Below are 16,562 nucleotides of genomic sequence, written 5' to 3' on the forward strand. Positions count from 1 at the left end.
GTATCTTGATTTTCCTCCTTCTGGAATATATCCGATTATATTTTTACCACTCTTAAGTAAAAAAATGGACAAGGCAAAATGTTCAGGCTTTCTGGACTGGAAATGGCATAAAGATGCTCATCATGCAACTATTTTTTAAATTCATTTACTTTTCAAACTACTCCTTTACCATTCGTATTCATATTTTTAAGTTAGAAAAAAATGAATGTATTTTGCTACAATTTCTATTTGGTATGAAAACTAAAGATTTGCTTTTGTGGCCTACCAGAGTAAACTACTTATATTTAATACGTTATTCTGTTTTCTCTCTTCAGAAGGAAACTTCTAACAGAAGTAGATTTTAATAAAAGTGATGCCAGTCTTCTTGGCTCCGTGTGGAGATGCAGGCCTGATTCACTTGATGGCCCTGTGGAGGGTGATTCCTGCTCTGCAGGGAATTCTATGAAGGAGTTAAATTTTTCACACCTTCCCTCAAATTCTGTTTCCCCTGGAGACTATTTACTGACTACCACCCTAGGAAAGACAGGATTCTCAGCCACCAGGGAGAATGTTTTTGAAAGGCCTTCATTCAATACCCCTTTACAGAAGTCCTTTGTAAGTAGCAACTGGGCTGAAACACCAAGACTAGGAAAAAAAAATGAAAGCTCTTATTTCCCAGGAAATGTTCTCACAAGCACTGCTGTGAAAGATCAAAATAAACATACTGCTTCAATAAATGACTTAGAAAGAGAAACCCAGCCTTCGTATGATATTGATAATTTTGACATAGATGACTTTGATGATGATGATGACTGGGAAAACATAATGCATAATTTAGCAGCCAGCAAATCTTCCACAGCTGCCTATCAACCCATCAAGGAAGGTCGGCCAATTAAATCAGTATCGGAAAGACTTTCTTCAGCCAAGACAAACTGTCTTCCAGTGGCATCTACTGCTCAAAATATAAACTTCTCGGAGTCAATTCAGAATTACACTGGTAAGTTTAAAATAAATTGAATGCTTATATGAAAACAAAACTGTCCCAAAATAGGAATTATATAAGAAAAACCATAGCAAATCATGATTGCCTGAAAACCACATTGTTGCTATGCAAATTTCTACTGACGATATGAATTACAAATCACAATTTCAAAAGCAAGTTGCTCTTTTGTCTCTATAGCAGCTGTAGTTTTATAAAATGTGTAATTATAACCTATTGTAGTAGGGCTCTAAAGTCATTACAAATGTGCTTTGCCTTTGAATTAACATTTTTTAGTTCCTAAAACAATAAACTCATGAGGGCCAAGTTTTTAATGATTTTGGGATGAGCAAAAGCAAAAATGAATTCGCATGCTAAAAATGTACTTTAGAATTCTGTACTGATGAGAATCAATTAATACAAAGTAGGGAAGCATGTTTTATGTCTTAAAATGTTAAAATATAGGGCAGTCTAAAAAGGATGTGAAGTCAGAAGTGTCTTACATCAGTCAAACTACTTCTTTGGGCCTATGTGCTCACTACATGCCATGTGCTATGCTGGGCACTGGTCATTTAAAGATGAATAACAAATACTAAGTAGTTCCTGCCCTCCTGAGCTCACAGCTTAGTGAGAGAGAAGTTTTGAGAGGAATGAAATTAGCCACTATTAAGGCTCCAGAGAAAAGCCAAAAATAATTTTAAAACCTTTTACATCAACTATATAAAGTTATCAAAAGTATTTTTTAGCTGAAAAAAGTTTATAAGGTACAGCCCTCCCTATTTTTGTCATTGATGACTTAATACCATGGAGGTTGTTCTTACAGTTACGCTGCTGACCTTTAAAACAACCATTAATGGATTTATTTTTGTATCATGTTAGAATGTGTCATACTTGATATTTGCAATTATCTTGAGACAGTTGAGTGTTGGGGTTAGCGTAACTGCCAGAGCTGAGTGAGTACCTCTTGTTCTCTGTGCTGAACCGGAGTTGCGACAGCCAGGCTGCAGAGCAGGGGCGCATGTGAGAGGTGTTATGAAAGAAGAGCCTGAGGAAGCTCAGATGACTCTAAGGTTTCAGACGCTGATGACTGGGAAAACTGTGACAACAGTAACACAAACAGGGGAGTCAGGAGGCAGAGTCAGTTTTGGAGAAAAGCTGAGAAGGGCTATTTTAAGACTAGAGGTTAAAGTGCTGGTAAGTCATTCAGGTACCAATGCCTTGCAGACAACGGGAGCTGTGCGCAGGACTGGAACTTAGGAGGGTGTCATTTGGGTCTTAAGAGAGGTGTAGACATTTGCTGCACACAGGTCATGTGTGCAGCTAAGTGACTAAGCTATGATGTGACTAAGATCATAGGACTAGGAAAGCTCCAAAAAAGAATGTCTACAGAGCCCAGTCCCAAATATCTGAAAGACTCCCCTGTTTATGGGGCAGATGGAGGAAGTAGAGCCAGGAAAGGGAATTTAAAGTGAGTAGAAAACCATGATTGTCTTGATGATCGTGGTTGGAGGAAGGGAGAAGAGGAAGGAAGGAATAAAAGTAGTGGTAGGTGCTGTAGAAAAAGTCAAGGAAATACTTGATTTGGGCCTTTGGCAAGTCTTTGGTGGCTTTGAGACTTGTAGGGAAGGAAAGCCAGTAAACAGTTTAGGAACTGTGCTGTAGGGAAACGTGTGCCAGTGATTCTGCAGGCCAAGGGAAATGCTAAAACTGTACTTTCACTGTATTCATGCACTGATTTTTCTTAATGTTGATTATTTTCCTAGACAAGTCAGCACAAAATTTAGCATCCAGAAATCTGAAACATGAACGTTTCCAAAGTCTTAGTTTTCCTCATACAAAGGAAATGATGAAGATTTTTCATAAAAAATTTGGCCTGCATAATTTTAGAACTAATCAGCTAGAGGCGATCAATGCTGCACTGCTTGGTGAAGACTGTTTTATCCTGATGCCGACTGGTATGTATTTTTAGAAGTGAATTGGCAGGAATCCATTGGCAGATGTTAAATGAAAGCTCTTTAATAGAAATAAAAAGACCACCTACACACTATTTCTATCATTTAGGGACCTCTTAAACCTCCCATACCGTAGTAAGAAAGTATATTACTTTATATCCTCTGGTCTGGTTGTTGACATGATGAAGTTTATAGCCCTGTAAAATTTTCTTTTTTTTTTTTTTGGGTGGAGAGGGGATGGAGTCTCGCTCTGTTGCCCAGGCTGGAGTGCAGTGGCGTGATGCCTGCTCACTGCAAGCTCTGCCTCCTGGGTTCACGCCATTCTCCTGCCTCAGCCTCCAGAGTAGCTGGGACTACAGGCGTGTGCCACCATGCCCGGCTAATTTTTTGTATTTTTAGTAGAGACGGGGTTTCACCGAGTTAGCCAGGGTGGTCTCGATCTCCTGAACTCGTGATCCGCCCGCCTCGGCCTCCCAAAGTGCTGGGATTACAGGCATGAGCCACTGCGCCCGGCCTCCTGTAAGATTTTCAACTTGAAGCTCATTGTGTTGAACTGATCTAGAATTTTTCATTGGGAATTTTTCTTTTTTCTAGTCTAAACAATTTTGGAAATCAAACAGAAAAATCACTGTCAGAGACCATGACCATTTCTGGCAGTCTATTTGCAACAATCTAGTGTTGCATAGTGGTTAAATCATGTATGCATACGTGCATAGTGGTCCATCAGCTGTGGACCAAAGGCCTGAACTTAAAGAACAGCTCTGCTGCTCAAAGCAGTGTGGCCACGTGCAAGGCACTTTACTCCCTGGACCCGTTTTCTCATGTGTGCAATGGTGATAGCAGTGAAGTACCTGGTTCACAGAATGGCATGAGGATTAAATGAAAGTCATTTAGCACAATATTGTGTTGGCGCCACTTTAAAGAGTCTAGGACATTCATTGTGCTGTTAAAGCTTATGATAGATGTTCAATGATTTATAGTCATTCACGTGAGAATATTAAATAAACAGGGCAGAGCGCATGGAGAATTTGCAGTTTCAGTACCTACGTATCTAGACCTCCCTCTGTCTATCACTTGACTTGTGACTTTTAGCAAGTTAGCTAGTGCTGTCATTATTGTATAACGTTGACTGGGCATCTGAACTTTTTCAGCCTGGTTTTTAGATTCAGATAGCCTTGGCTTAATAATCAGCATTTCAATTTTTATTAATTTATTAATCACTCTGTGCCTTCCTTTCAACCCTATTTTGGTGTTCCAGAACTCTAAAGCTGGAAAAAACCTTGGCGATGATCTAATCCGTTGATTTTTTTTCAGGGCTTTCCATTGTCCTTTAGGGTTTCAAGAGGGCATTTTTAAGGTCCTTCTACCCCAATTTCAACCACTTGAGATATATACATATAAAAAATATCATTATGTATACTATGTATATTGTATTATAGATAATATGTCTATTATATGTAATTATAATATAGATATAGTGTGTGTGTATAAATATTCCAAGTAAGGTTTAGTTTTATTTATTGTTTTTGAGATAGGGTCTCTTGGTCTGTCACCCATGCTGGAATACAGTGGTGCTGTCATAGCTCACAGCAGCTTCAACTGGGTTCAAACAATCCCCCCCACCTAAGCCTCCCAAGAAGCTGGGACTATAGGCATGTGCCACCACACCTGGCTAATTTTTAAATTTTTTGTAGAGATGAGATCTCACTGTGTTGCCCAAGCTGATCTCAAATTCCCTGGGCTCAAGCAGTCCACCTGCCTCAGGTTCCCAAAGTGATGGGATTTATAAATAATAAAAATAAATAAACATTATATAGAAAGTAATTATTTTAATCCTAGCATCATTTTTAGAGACTCTTCTACTACTAGAAATAAAAAGTTTACTGTATTCCATTACATTTTAAGTTTCCTGCCCTAATTCTTGCCTTTGCTATTATATATGTCTATGTAAGATGTCCTAGGCACAGTGGCTCTTGCCTGTAATCCCAGCACTTTGGGAGTCCAAGGAAGGTGGATTACCTGAGGTCAGGAGTTCAAGACCAGCCTGGCCAACATGGTGAAACCCATCTCTACTGAAAATACAAAAACTAGCAGGGTGTGGTGGTGGGCGCTTATAGTCCTAGCTACTGGGGAGGGTGAGGCATGACAATTGCTTGAACCTGGGAGGTGGAGGTTGTAGTGAGCTCAGGTGGCACCACTGCACTCCAGCCTGGGCAACAGAACGAGACTCTGTCTCAAAAAAAAAAAAAAAAAAAAAAAAAACACTTTTTTTTAAAAAATCATTTTTAAATTGTCTAAATGTAATAGTTGGAGTCATTTGAGTGTGGCAAATTGTTGACACCAGGGACAATATGCCTTGGTGTCCTATTAAAGATATGATTTCTTTTGTAACTTTTACATTCATGCTCTCAAGACAGAACCTGACAGATATTTTTTCATTGTTTCTCTTTCAGGAGGTGGTAAGAGTTTGTGTTACCAGCTCCCCGCGTGTGTTTCTCCTGGGGTCACTATTGTCATTTCTCCCTTGAGATCACTAATAGTAGATCAAGTCCAAAAGCTGACTTCCTTGGATGTAAGTTGTAAAAATACTAATAAAAACATGCCTTAGAAACAATTAAATTTCAGTCCTCTGGATAACCTTTTTATTAAATAGTTCATAATTTGTAAAAATAAAGCACAGCAATTAAATTAAGTTGTGCAGTTAAACAGAAGTCTGAAAATTTGATACAGATAACCTGTAGTTCAATCTCATTTTATTCTACAAGAATGTATTTTAGTAAGAACTTTTAACCAATGCTATTTTTTGCTGATGTAATTTTTTTTTAACTAATAGAAAATCATTTCTTTTTTCAGTACTGCCAGGTCAGCGTAGTTCTCTTTCCCTTAAAATGCATACACACATGGATGCCTGCACACATACGTCTTTTTTCCTCGTGGCTGAGTTTAAGGAAGTAAATGAATGCATTCTACCTAACTCTTCACAATGTTGGTGGGGGTGGTGGCTCACGCCTGTAATCCCAGTGACTTGGAAGGCTAAGGTGGGAGGATTGCTTGAGGCCAAGAATTCAAGATCAGCCTGGGCAACACAGCAAGACTTTTTCTACAGAAAAATAAAATAAGCTGGACATGGTGGTGAACACCTGTGGTCCCAGCTACTTAGGAAGCTGAGGGTCACTTGAGCCCAGGAGTTTGAGGCTGCAGTGAGTCATGATCATGCCACTACAATCTAGCCTTGGTGAAAGCAAGACCCCAACTCAGTCTTCACATTGTGATTAAAAAGAACTGTTTTAGGAGTTAAAGTAACCACTCCTTGATAAGACCACTAGTTTGGTTTGCTTCCAAAGAATGTCTTAGTGCAGTGATGGTAGCCATTATTCAACCATTTGTGATATTATGGCCCCTTCCTTGTCATTAATCTTTAAAACCCTGAAATACATTTATCTAAAAAAAAAAAAAAATGACACCATACAGTAGGATTGGAATATCTTGTATACCAAATTCATATTTATCTTGTTTACAAAGATGAAAAATAAAGCAAGAAAAGGAAATAAACAATGAGAAGACCATTTTGTGTTATGCTTTTTTTTTTTTTTTTTTTTTTTTTTAAAGACAGAGTCTTGTTTTGTCGCCCAGGCTGGAGTGCAGTGGTGCAACCTTGGCTCACTGCAACCTCTGCCTCCCAAGCTCAAGCAATTTTCCTGCCTCAGCCTCCTGAGTAGCTGGGATTACAGGCACCCAGCACCACGCCAGGCTAATTTTTGTATTTTCAGTAGAGATGGGGTTTCTCCGTGTTGGCCACGCTAGTCTCGAACACCTGACCCCAAGTGATTCACCTGCCTCAGCCTCCCAAAGTGCGGAAATTACAGGTGTGAGCCACCACGCCCTGCCTGAGTTACACTTAATAAGGGTTTTTAAAAAATGTATGTACTGGCCGGGCGCGGTGGCTCAAGCCTGTAATCCCAGCACTTTGGGAGGCCGAGACGGGCGGATCACGAGGTCAGGAGATCGAGACCATCCTGGCTAACACAGTGAAACCCGTCTCTACTACAAAATACAAAAAAAACTAGCCGGGCGAGGTGGCGGGCGCCTGTAGTCCCAGCTACTCGGGAGGCTGAGGCAGGAGAATGGCGTGAACCCGGGAGGCGGAGCTTGCAGTGAGCTGAGATCCGGCCACTGCACTCCAGCCTGGGCCACAGAGCGAGACTCCGTCTCAAAAAAAAAAAAAAAAAAAAAAAATGTATGTACTTACATACTTGTTATATTGAGATATGTATTTCCTTTGATAGATTTGATATGTGACTAATAAAGTATTTATAAAACCTAAAAACAAATGTAATTTTGTCAGGTTAATGTATAAAATTGAAATTGTTTACTACTTTTATACTTAGATTCCAGCTACATATCTGACAGGTGATAAGACTGACTCAGAAGCTACAAATATTTACCTCCAGTTATCCAAAAAAGACCCAATCATAAAACTTCTGTATGTCACTCCAGAAAAGGTTTGTATTTATATCATTATTTTAAAATATATTAAAGACCACTAGAATACATATATTTTTTAAATTTTAACAAAATTTTTTATATGTAGTGCAAAGAATTTTTGTATAACTTTCATCCAGAAACCCTAAATGGTAGCATTTTACTATAATTGCTTTGTTATTCTCTCTCTGCATATATTTACCTGAAACATTTGATTGAAAATTGCAGACATGGTATCCTTTTAAACCCTAAGTACTTCACTGTGCATTTCCTAAAAACAAAGTATTCTCTTATATAACCTCAGTATAATGATCAAAATTAGGAGATGTATATTGATGCAGTACTATTACTTAATCTGTAAACCTTATTCCGGTTTCACTTGTTGTCCCAATCATGTCCTTTATAGCAAAAGAAAATCCCAGATCTTGCATGCATTCAGTTGTCCTTCTCTGTAATCTTGTAAACAGTTTCTCTCTCTTAATGTCTTTAATGATTTTGACATTTTTGAAGGCCAGTCGTTTTGAGAACTATCCCTCAATTTGAGTTTATCTTGCTTCCTCCTGCTTAGATTCCTGTTACTCCTTGAATATCACAGAAACGGTGATATGTTCTCATACCCACTGTCAGGAGGCACTTGATGTCGATTCGTCCCATTACTGACAATGTTAGTTAACTGATCGCTTGGTTATGGTAGTGTCTGATAGACTTCTCTGCTACAAAGTTATCCTTTCTTTTCGGCCTTTGTAATTAGTAGATATCCTGTTGTGGGATGCTTTGAGACTATGTAAATACCATTAGTGATCAGAATTTTACCCACAACTTTTAGCATCCATTGATGATTCTTCCTCAAATCAATTATTACTATAATAGATATAAAATTATTTTTTAAATGTAGTTGGCGTTTTGCTGTAAAAAGAGTTTTCCCGTTGATTACACTTTTTTTTTTTTTTTGGAGGTGGAGTCTTACTCTGTCACCCAGGCTGGAGTGCAGTGGCGCAATCTCAGCTTACTGCAACCTGTGTTCAAGCAATTGTCCTGCCTCTGCCTCCCAAGTAGCTAGGACTACAGGTGCGTGCCACGACACCTGGCTAATTTTTGTAGTTTTAGTAGAGATGGGGTTTTGCCATGTTGGCCAGGCTGGTCTGGAACTCCTGACCTTAAGTAATCCACCCGCCTCGGCTTCCCAAAGTACTAGGATTACAAGCGTGAGCCACTGTGCCCAGCCCACATATTTATTGATACAGCATGAACTCATGACTTCTTAATTTATTCAGTGAGTTACAATCAATTATCAAGTATTTTGATGTTCTAATTGTCCTAGATGTGACCAGTGAGACATCTCTATCAAGCTGGCTTCTCTGTCCTTTTGACATGTCCGTCAAGATGTGAGTGCTACATGTGCTCGTTGCTACTGAGATGTCCTTGCTTCTAGGCCCTGTTATGAAGAGAGCTATAAAATATATAATTTCTTCCCCAGCCAACATGCATCCATATAACCCAGATATGGAACCGTGTTGCCAGTGTAAATGTGTGGTGGCCCTCAGATGTCTTGAAGCAGACAAAAGTTTTAGAACCACTAACCTGCTAAATAAGCTGTTTGCTTAATGTTGGTGAACATTCTAAAATGTGATCTGCTATTTTCTGTTACTTCTGCTGTTCTCTTCATAGATTGAAATAAGAACCAATTTTATATGGAGGTGTTTTTTTTGTTTGTTTTGTTTTTTCTTGAGACCGAGTTTTGCTGCTGTTGCCCAGGCTGGAGTGCAGTGGCGTGATCTCGGCTCACTGCAACCTCTGCCTCCTGGGTTCAAGCAATTCTCCTGCCTCCGCCTTCCTGAGTAGCTGAGGTTACAGGCATGCACCACCACACTCGGCTAATTTTGTATTTTTAGTAGAGACGGGGTTTCCCCATGTTGGTCAGGCTGGTCACAAACTCGCGACCTCAGATGACCCGCCTGCCTCAGCCTCCCAAAGTGCTGGGATTACAGGCGTGAGCCATCGCACCTGGCCTTATATGGAGGTTTTAATACAGCTTAAGTTGTAATGGAATTCGAAGACAACAGAATCATAAGGTGATGTGTTTCAGTGTTTTTAAATGTCTAATATATTTCTGGCCTAGATCTGTGCAAGTAACAGACTCATTTCTACGCTGGAGAATCTCTATGAGAGGAAGCTCTTGGCACGTTTTGTTATTGATGAAGCACATTGTGTCAGTCAGGTAAATATTGTTTTTTATATCCGGAAATACCAATAAATACATACTACCAACAATATATGTATTTTCAATACTGAAGAAAAACCCACGTTGAGTGAACTAGTCTGCTATTTTACTGAAGAATAAGGTGGTTCTTAATATATTGAGCAGTGTTGGCTTTTTATAGAGGGAAGCTCCAAATAGTCTGAAAAGCATTTTTTTTTCCCAACTAGTGGGGACATGATTTTCGTCAAGATTACAAAAGAATGAATATGCTTCGCCAGAAGTTTCCTTCTGTTCCGGTGATGGCTCTTACGGCCACAGCTAATCCCAGGGTACAGAAGGACATCCTCACTCAGCTGAAGATTCTCAGACCTCAGGTGTAAGTTGTTGCACGTCATGTATTTGAGAACCCTGGGGCAGTGATTGCCAGAGCTGCTACACGTTAGAATTACCTGTGGCGCTTTAACACCGCTACCCCACCCCACCCCCATGCCCAAGTTGTACCCGATGGCAGCTAAATCAGAATGTTTGGGGCTGAGAGCCAGTAGTTTTTTTAAAAATCCCCAAGTGATTACAATGTGCAGCGGAGTTTGGGAACCAGAGTCCTAGGGCTTTTCTTCACTTGCTGAAATTAAAACTCCATTTCAGTACCTACTTTGGAAGTAGGGATAAATTGCATACCATACCTATCATCCCTGGTATAGTCCCAGCAATAAATAAATTTTTACTTATCTAATTTTGGCGTCCATATATCCTAGAGTATATTTCGTGAAGTGAAAGATGACCCTGCTTTGTCATTTCCCCCTAAGGTCCCAATTGAATCCACGATGTTGAAAATGGTCCAGATACTATGTCGAATAGTTTTTTTACTTTGTTTTCTTCTCAACAACAAATTGCTTCTTGTTGCCACCACATCCATAGCTCTTCAGTAACAAAACCTATAAAAGAAATCCCCGCATATATATCTAGGCTGTACTGGATTATTTTATACTTCTACCTGAGTTTGTAGAGATACGGATTTTTGGTAGGTTTATTCACTCAGCAAATATTTAACAACCGTTGTGTGCCAAGGTTAAAGTATTTTTTTCTTCTAGTTTGTTAGTGTGCGCTTGAGTTTGAGATGTAAACATTAACATGGTATGCCTGAAGGAGTAATGACGGAACCGGATACTGGGGTGAATTTTTGAAGCACAGCTTTTGTTCATTTGAAAATAAAGGGCCGGGCGCAGTGGCTCAAACCTGTAATCCCAGCACTTTGGGAGGCCGACACGAGCGGATCACCAGGTCAGGAGATTGAGACCATCCTGGCTAACCCGGTGAAACCCTGTCTCTACTAAAAAAAAAAATACAAAAAACTAGCCGGGCGAGGTGGCGGGCGCCTGTAGTCCCAGCTACTCGTGAGGCTGAGGCAGGAGAATGGTGCAAACCCGGGAGGCAGAGCTTGCAGTGAGCTGAGATCCGGCCACTGCACTCCAGCCTGGGCGACAGAGCGAGACTCTGTCTCAAAAAAAAAAAAGAAAAGAAAAGAAAAGAAAGACAAGCTGGCTCTGTAAATATTATAAGCAGTAAGAACAGCAACAGTATCTCTTAGAGGATTATGAGAAGAACTGAAGGTTCCTTATGAAGGATATGAATGGGTCATTAGATTAAGATAGCTACAAAGGCTTTTGCAGGTTAAACTGGCAGCTTCTAAATTATCTGATCTAAATCAAGGAATTCCAACATTTTGGGTTTCTTCCAGCCTTTAAGTTGTTTGGTTCCGGCCTAGAATATTTTATTACTAGTAGCACTGTTATATAGCACTAATGACCATACTCAAGTGCAAGGATTTTAGAGTCCTCAGAATTTTGCGTGTGTGATCACAAAGTTTGGAATGGAATATTTTAATTTAATCTCACTTGCAGAGGAGTATTTGTATAAAATTTGGGGAAAAATATTTTGCTTCTATCATTGATATGCATTATAATGCTATATTTAACGTGTCATATTAGTCTAGGCATAGTGGCTCACACCTGTAATCCCAGCACTTTGGGAAGCCAAGGCAGACGGATCACCTGCGGTCAGGAGTTCAAGACCAGCCTGGCCAGCGTGGCAATACCCCATCTTTACTAAAAATAAAAAATTAGCCAGGCCTGGTGGCATGCGCCTGTAATACCTGCTACTCAAGAGGCTGAGGCAGGAGAATTGCTTAAACCCAGGAGGTGGAGGTTGCAGTGAGCCAAGATCACGCCACTGTACTCCAGCCTGGGCAACAGTGTGAGGCTCTGTCTCAAAAAAAAAAAAAAAAAACACACACAAAAACCAAAAAATTTATATTATACTCCAGATTCTAATAAATAGCCTATTTGCAAGAACTTTGCTTCTATAAGTACTGCATTGATCCATAATTTTTTTTTTTTTTTGAGACAGATCTTGTCATGTTGCCTTGTTACCCAGGCTGGTCTCGAACTCCTGGGCTTAAACAATCCTCCCGTCTCGGCCTTCCTAAGTGCTGGGATTTTTCTGTCTGCTTATGCCAGATGTAATCTATTGTTCTTTTGGATCAGTTACATTAATGACAAATGCCCATAGTTAAATGATAAAAAAAAATTTCTTTTCCTTTTGAATGACTTTTTGTAAGTATAGGATTTGTGATTTATGTTTGAGTAAACAGTGCACATATTTATTTATTTATTTAGGGGCAGGCACCTTGAATCTCTTTTCTTAGTACTGTGGAGAAGAGATCTGCCTGGGAAAGCAAGGTCGTGGATTTCCAGTCTCCAGCACTTGGTACATAATTGGTACTCAGTAGTAATCAATAAATGAAAAACATGGAGGAATTTGGGTAAATGTAAAAATTTAGGTATGTCTGTTGACTCCTTAATGTGTTTGGCCCTTCCCTGCATTTGGAAGTAGGAAATTTTAAGGAACACTTTCTGGGACTCTGTTTCCTGATCTCTTCTGCCAGTAGGCCCCTGGTTTGGATTAACTTTGCTCAACTGCTGCTATGTCGTGACCCTGGTGAAGTCAGGTATTCCTAAGGTTGAAGCCACAGCCCCTGTGCTGCTCTCCTCCTGCCAGTCTATAATAATATCCTTCCTCTTTGGGAAATACAAGGCACATAAGAAAGGCTATATTCCATTTCCTTAGGGCCTTCAAATATGATCTGGAAGAGAGCAAAGAGACAGGCATATAGAATTAACTATAGTAGAACAATAATAATAGCTAACACTTACATATCCAGCCTACTCAGTGTGCCAGGCACTGTTGTCATTTTATGTGTATTAACCCCCTTGTCCACACAGAAGCAAGGTAGGTACTCCTATTTTCCTCATTCTACAGGTGAGGAAATTGAGGCACAAAGAGACTACATAACTTCATATGCCTAGCAAGAGTTGGAGTGAGAACTTAAAACCCCAGAAAGCTGGTTTCAGAATCCTTTAAATACTAGGTCAAATTGCAGAAAGAAGAAAGCAGTGATTTGAGATGTAAATTACAACTGCAGAAACTGAAGAAGACAAGATAAGCTAGAACCCCCAGTAACAGCTGTTATGAGGAGGGGTCAGATCAAGTTTCATAAAGGAACTGGGCATTGTAGGAGGAGTAGTTTATTTAAAAGCGTAGGCTGGGCGTGGTGGCTCACGCCTGTAATCCCAGCACTTTGGGAGGCCGAGGTGGGTGGATCACCTGAGGTCAGGAGTTCAAGACCAGCCTGACCAACAAGGAGAAACCCTGTCTCTACTAAAAATACAAAACTAGCCAGGCCTGGTGGTGCATGCCTGTAATCCCAGCTACTGGGGAGGCTGAGGCGGGAGAATTGCTTGAACCTGGGAGTCGGAGGTTGCAGTGAGCCGAGATTGTATCACTGCACCCCATCCTGGGCAACAAGAGTGAGACTCTGTCTAAAAAATAAATAAATAAATAAATAAAAGTGTAAACAGCAGTCTAGCACAGTGGCTCACACCTGTACACCTGTAATCCCAGCACTTTGGGAGTCCAAGGCAGACAGATCACCTGAGGTCAGGAGTTCAAGACCAGCCTGGCCAACATGTTGAAACCCCATCTCTACTAAAAATATAAAAATTAACCAGGCGTGGTGGTGGGCATCTGTAATGCCAGCTACTTGGGAGGCTGAGGCAGGAAAATTGGTTGTACCTGGGAGGTGGAGGTTGCAGTGATCCGAGATCATGCTACTGCACTGCAGCCTGGGTGATAGAGCAAGACTCCATCTCAAAAACAAACAAACAACAACGAAAGCTTAAACGGCTGTATTGAGATACAATTTACATACCATAAAATTCACCTAAAGTTGACACTTCAGTGGCCTTTTTTTTAGTTTGTTTATGGGGTTGTGCAGCCATCACCATTATCTAATTTTAGAACATGTTCGTCTCCATTGAAAGGGAGAGCACACCCAGTAGCAGTCAATTCCTACTTTCTCACTCCGCCATTCCTAGGCAACCCCTCATCTACTTTCTGTCTCCGTAGATTTGCGCCTATTCTGGACATTTCATATAAATGGAATTAAATGGAATCACATAACATGCGACCTTTTGTGACTGACTTATTTCACTGAGCATGTTTTTAAGGTTCCTCCATGTTGTAGCCTGTTCCAGTATTTCATTCCTTTCTATTTTCAAATAATACTCCATTTTATGGATCCTACTCTCTGTTTTATTTACCCATTCATCATTTGATGGATGTTCAAGCTGTTTCAATTTTTTGGTTTTTTTGAATAATGCTGCTGTGAACATTTGTGTAGAAATTGTTCTGTGGTCATAAGTTTTATTTCTCTTGGGTTGCTGGGTCTGTGGTAACTGTACGATTAACCTTTTCAAGGACTGCTAAACTATTTTTCAAAGTGCCTCCATCTTTTTTTTTTTTTTTTTTGAAACGAGTCTCACTCTGTCACCCAGGCTGGAGTACAGTGACACAATCTTGGCTCACTGCAACCTCCACCTCCTGGGTTCAAGCGATTCTCCTGCCTTAGCCTCCTGAGTAGCTGGGAGTACAGGCATGTGCCACCACACCTGGCTAATTTTGTATTTTTAGTAGAGACGGGGTTCTACCATGTTGGCCAGGCTGTTCTTAAACTCCTGACCTCAGGCGATCCACCTGTCTCGACCTCCCAAAATGCTGGGATTACAGGTGTGAGTCACCGCGCCCGGCCGCCTCTATCGTTTTATATTACCTTCAGCAGTGTATGGGGGTTGCAATTTTTCCACGTGCTCATCAACATTTGTTACTGTCTTTTTTTTATTACAGCTATATGAAGTGGTAGGTGAATGGCATTTTAGCAGGCAAAGAGTGAAAATTCAGGGCTGACGTTTCTGTTATAAAAATACTGGTCAGGCCAGGCTCGGTGGCTCACGCCTGTAATCCCAGCACTTTGGGTGGCTGAGGCGGGTGGATCACCTGAGGTCAGGAGCTGGAGACTAGCCTGGCCAACATGGTGAAACCCCATCTCTACTAAAACTACAAAAATTAGCCGGGCGTGATGGCATGCACCTATAGTTGCAGCTACTCGGGAGGCTGAGACAAGAGAATTGCTTGAAACTGGGAGGCGGAGGTTGCAGTGAGCCAAGATCACACCACTACACTCCAGCCAAAAAAAAAGTACAGGTCACGCCCAAGGAATGGTGAATAATCCATTGGATAAGTGGAGAAACATAGAGAAGGGATGACCCTGACAAGGTGGCTTGAGGCCAGATCATGGAGGGCCTTGCATATAACGATGGCAAAATGTTTGGACTTTATTCTTTTGGCACTTTAACCTGGGAAGTGGCTTGATCTGAACTGTGTGGATGAATGATAACCCTGGCAAGAGAATAGAGGAGAGGATGAGTGGGAGAACAGAAAGTTAGAGGTAGAGCAGCCCTTCAGGAACCTGTTGCAGTAATTGAGGAGAGCTGATGCTGGTGGTAACAGCAGAAGTGGAAGAAAGAAACGGAGTCAAGAGAGAGGGCAGGAATGGCAACTAAATGGAATGAGAAAAGTGGATATGGTTGAAGTTTATAGTAGTTCCTGGGGCAGGTGACTAGTACCATTGACCATAAATGGAAATGGAGGAAGTAAGATGAGTAATAAATTTGATTTTAGATGCATGGTGCCTGGGATGTTTAAGGGATGAGTGGATGACCAAGATAGCTATCTTCAACCTTCTTTGGTCACATGTACCTCCTGAAAGAATCCTGGAAAACTATGTACCTCCTGCATACATACATACATACATACATACATATATATATATGTTTTAGACTGAGTTTGGTTCTTGTTGCCCAGGCTGGAGTGCAATGACACAATCTCTACAACCCCCACCTCCTGAGTTCAAGTGATTCTCCTGCCTCAGCCTCCCGAGTAGCTGGGACTACAGGCACTTGCCACCATGCCCGGCTAATTTTTGTATTTTTAGTAGAGACAGGGTTTCACCGTGTTGGCCAGGCTGGTCTCAAACTCCTAACCTCAGGTGATCCGCCCGCCCCAGCCTCCCAAAATGCTGGGATTATGTGAGCCACCACACCCAGCCATAAGCAAACATTTTGATTGAGAATGGATCTCTTAATGAGATAGGCCTTTAGTTTGTTTAAGAGATGAGATCTCGTTATATTGTTCGGGTTAGTCTAGAATTCCTGGCCTCAAGTGATCCTCCCACCTTAATCTTCTAAATAGTGGGGACTACAGGTGAGTACCACCACACCCAGCTAGGACTTTTTGTTGTTCAGTTAGTTCACATGTCTGGACGAATTGGGTCTGTTCATATTTCTTATTTTTATGGATGTAAGCACTAAGAAACATTGCTCACATAAACATGTAGATGAGAATGGAAGGCATTTTTTGTAGCTGTAACAATTATTTGAATTCCTTCTGACATATATGCCAAGATTACATAATGATCCATCATCAAAAATTATTTTTAATTATCTGTCAACCTAATTCAATTAGGTCCTTCAGATTCGTGGTAAGCAAAGAATTGGAAACTCTCTGACTGGGAAAA

At 40.7% G+C, this 16,562-nt stretch overlaps 1 protein-coding gene across 4 annotated transcripts in view; it reads left to right on the forward strand.

Annotated features, from left to right (window-relative positions):
* BLM (BLM RecQ like helicase) overlaps positions 1-16,562 on the forward strand; it is a 106,648-nt gene that overhangs the window by 46,225 nt on the left and 43,861 nt on the right. For all 4 annotated transcript variants that reach the window (XM_050798031.1, XM_050798030.1, XM_050798032.1 and 1 more), the window contains 6 exons: positions 315-976; positions 2,722-2,913; positions 5,364-5,482; positions 7,299-7,412; positions 9,512-9,610; positions 9,820-9,968. In XM_050798031.1, coding sequence (XP_050653988.1) covers positions 315-976; positions 2,722-2,913; positions 5,364-5,482; positions 7,299-7,412; positions 9,512-9,610; positions 9,820-9,968 — 1,335 coding nt within the window. The remainder of the gene's footprint in view (positions 1-314; positions 977-2,721; positions 2,914-5,363; positions 5,483-7,298; positions 7,413-9,511; positions 9,611-9,819; positions 9,969-16,562) is intronic.

Source organism: Macaca thibetana, chromosome 7 (assembly GCF_024542745.1).
Source record: "Macaca thibetana thibetana isolate TM-01 chromosome 7, ASM2454274v1, whole genome shotgun sequence".
NCBI classification, from domain to species: Eukaryota; Metazoa; Chordata; class Mammalia; order Primates; family Cercopithecidae; genus Macaca; species Macaca thibetana.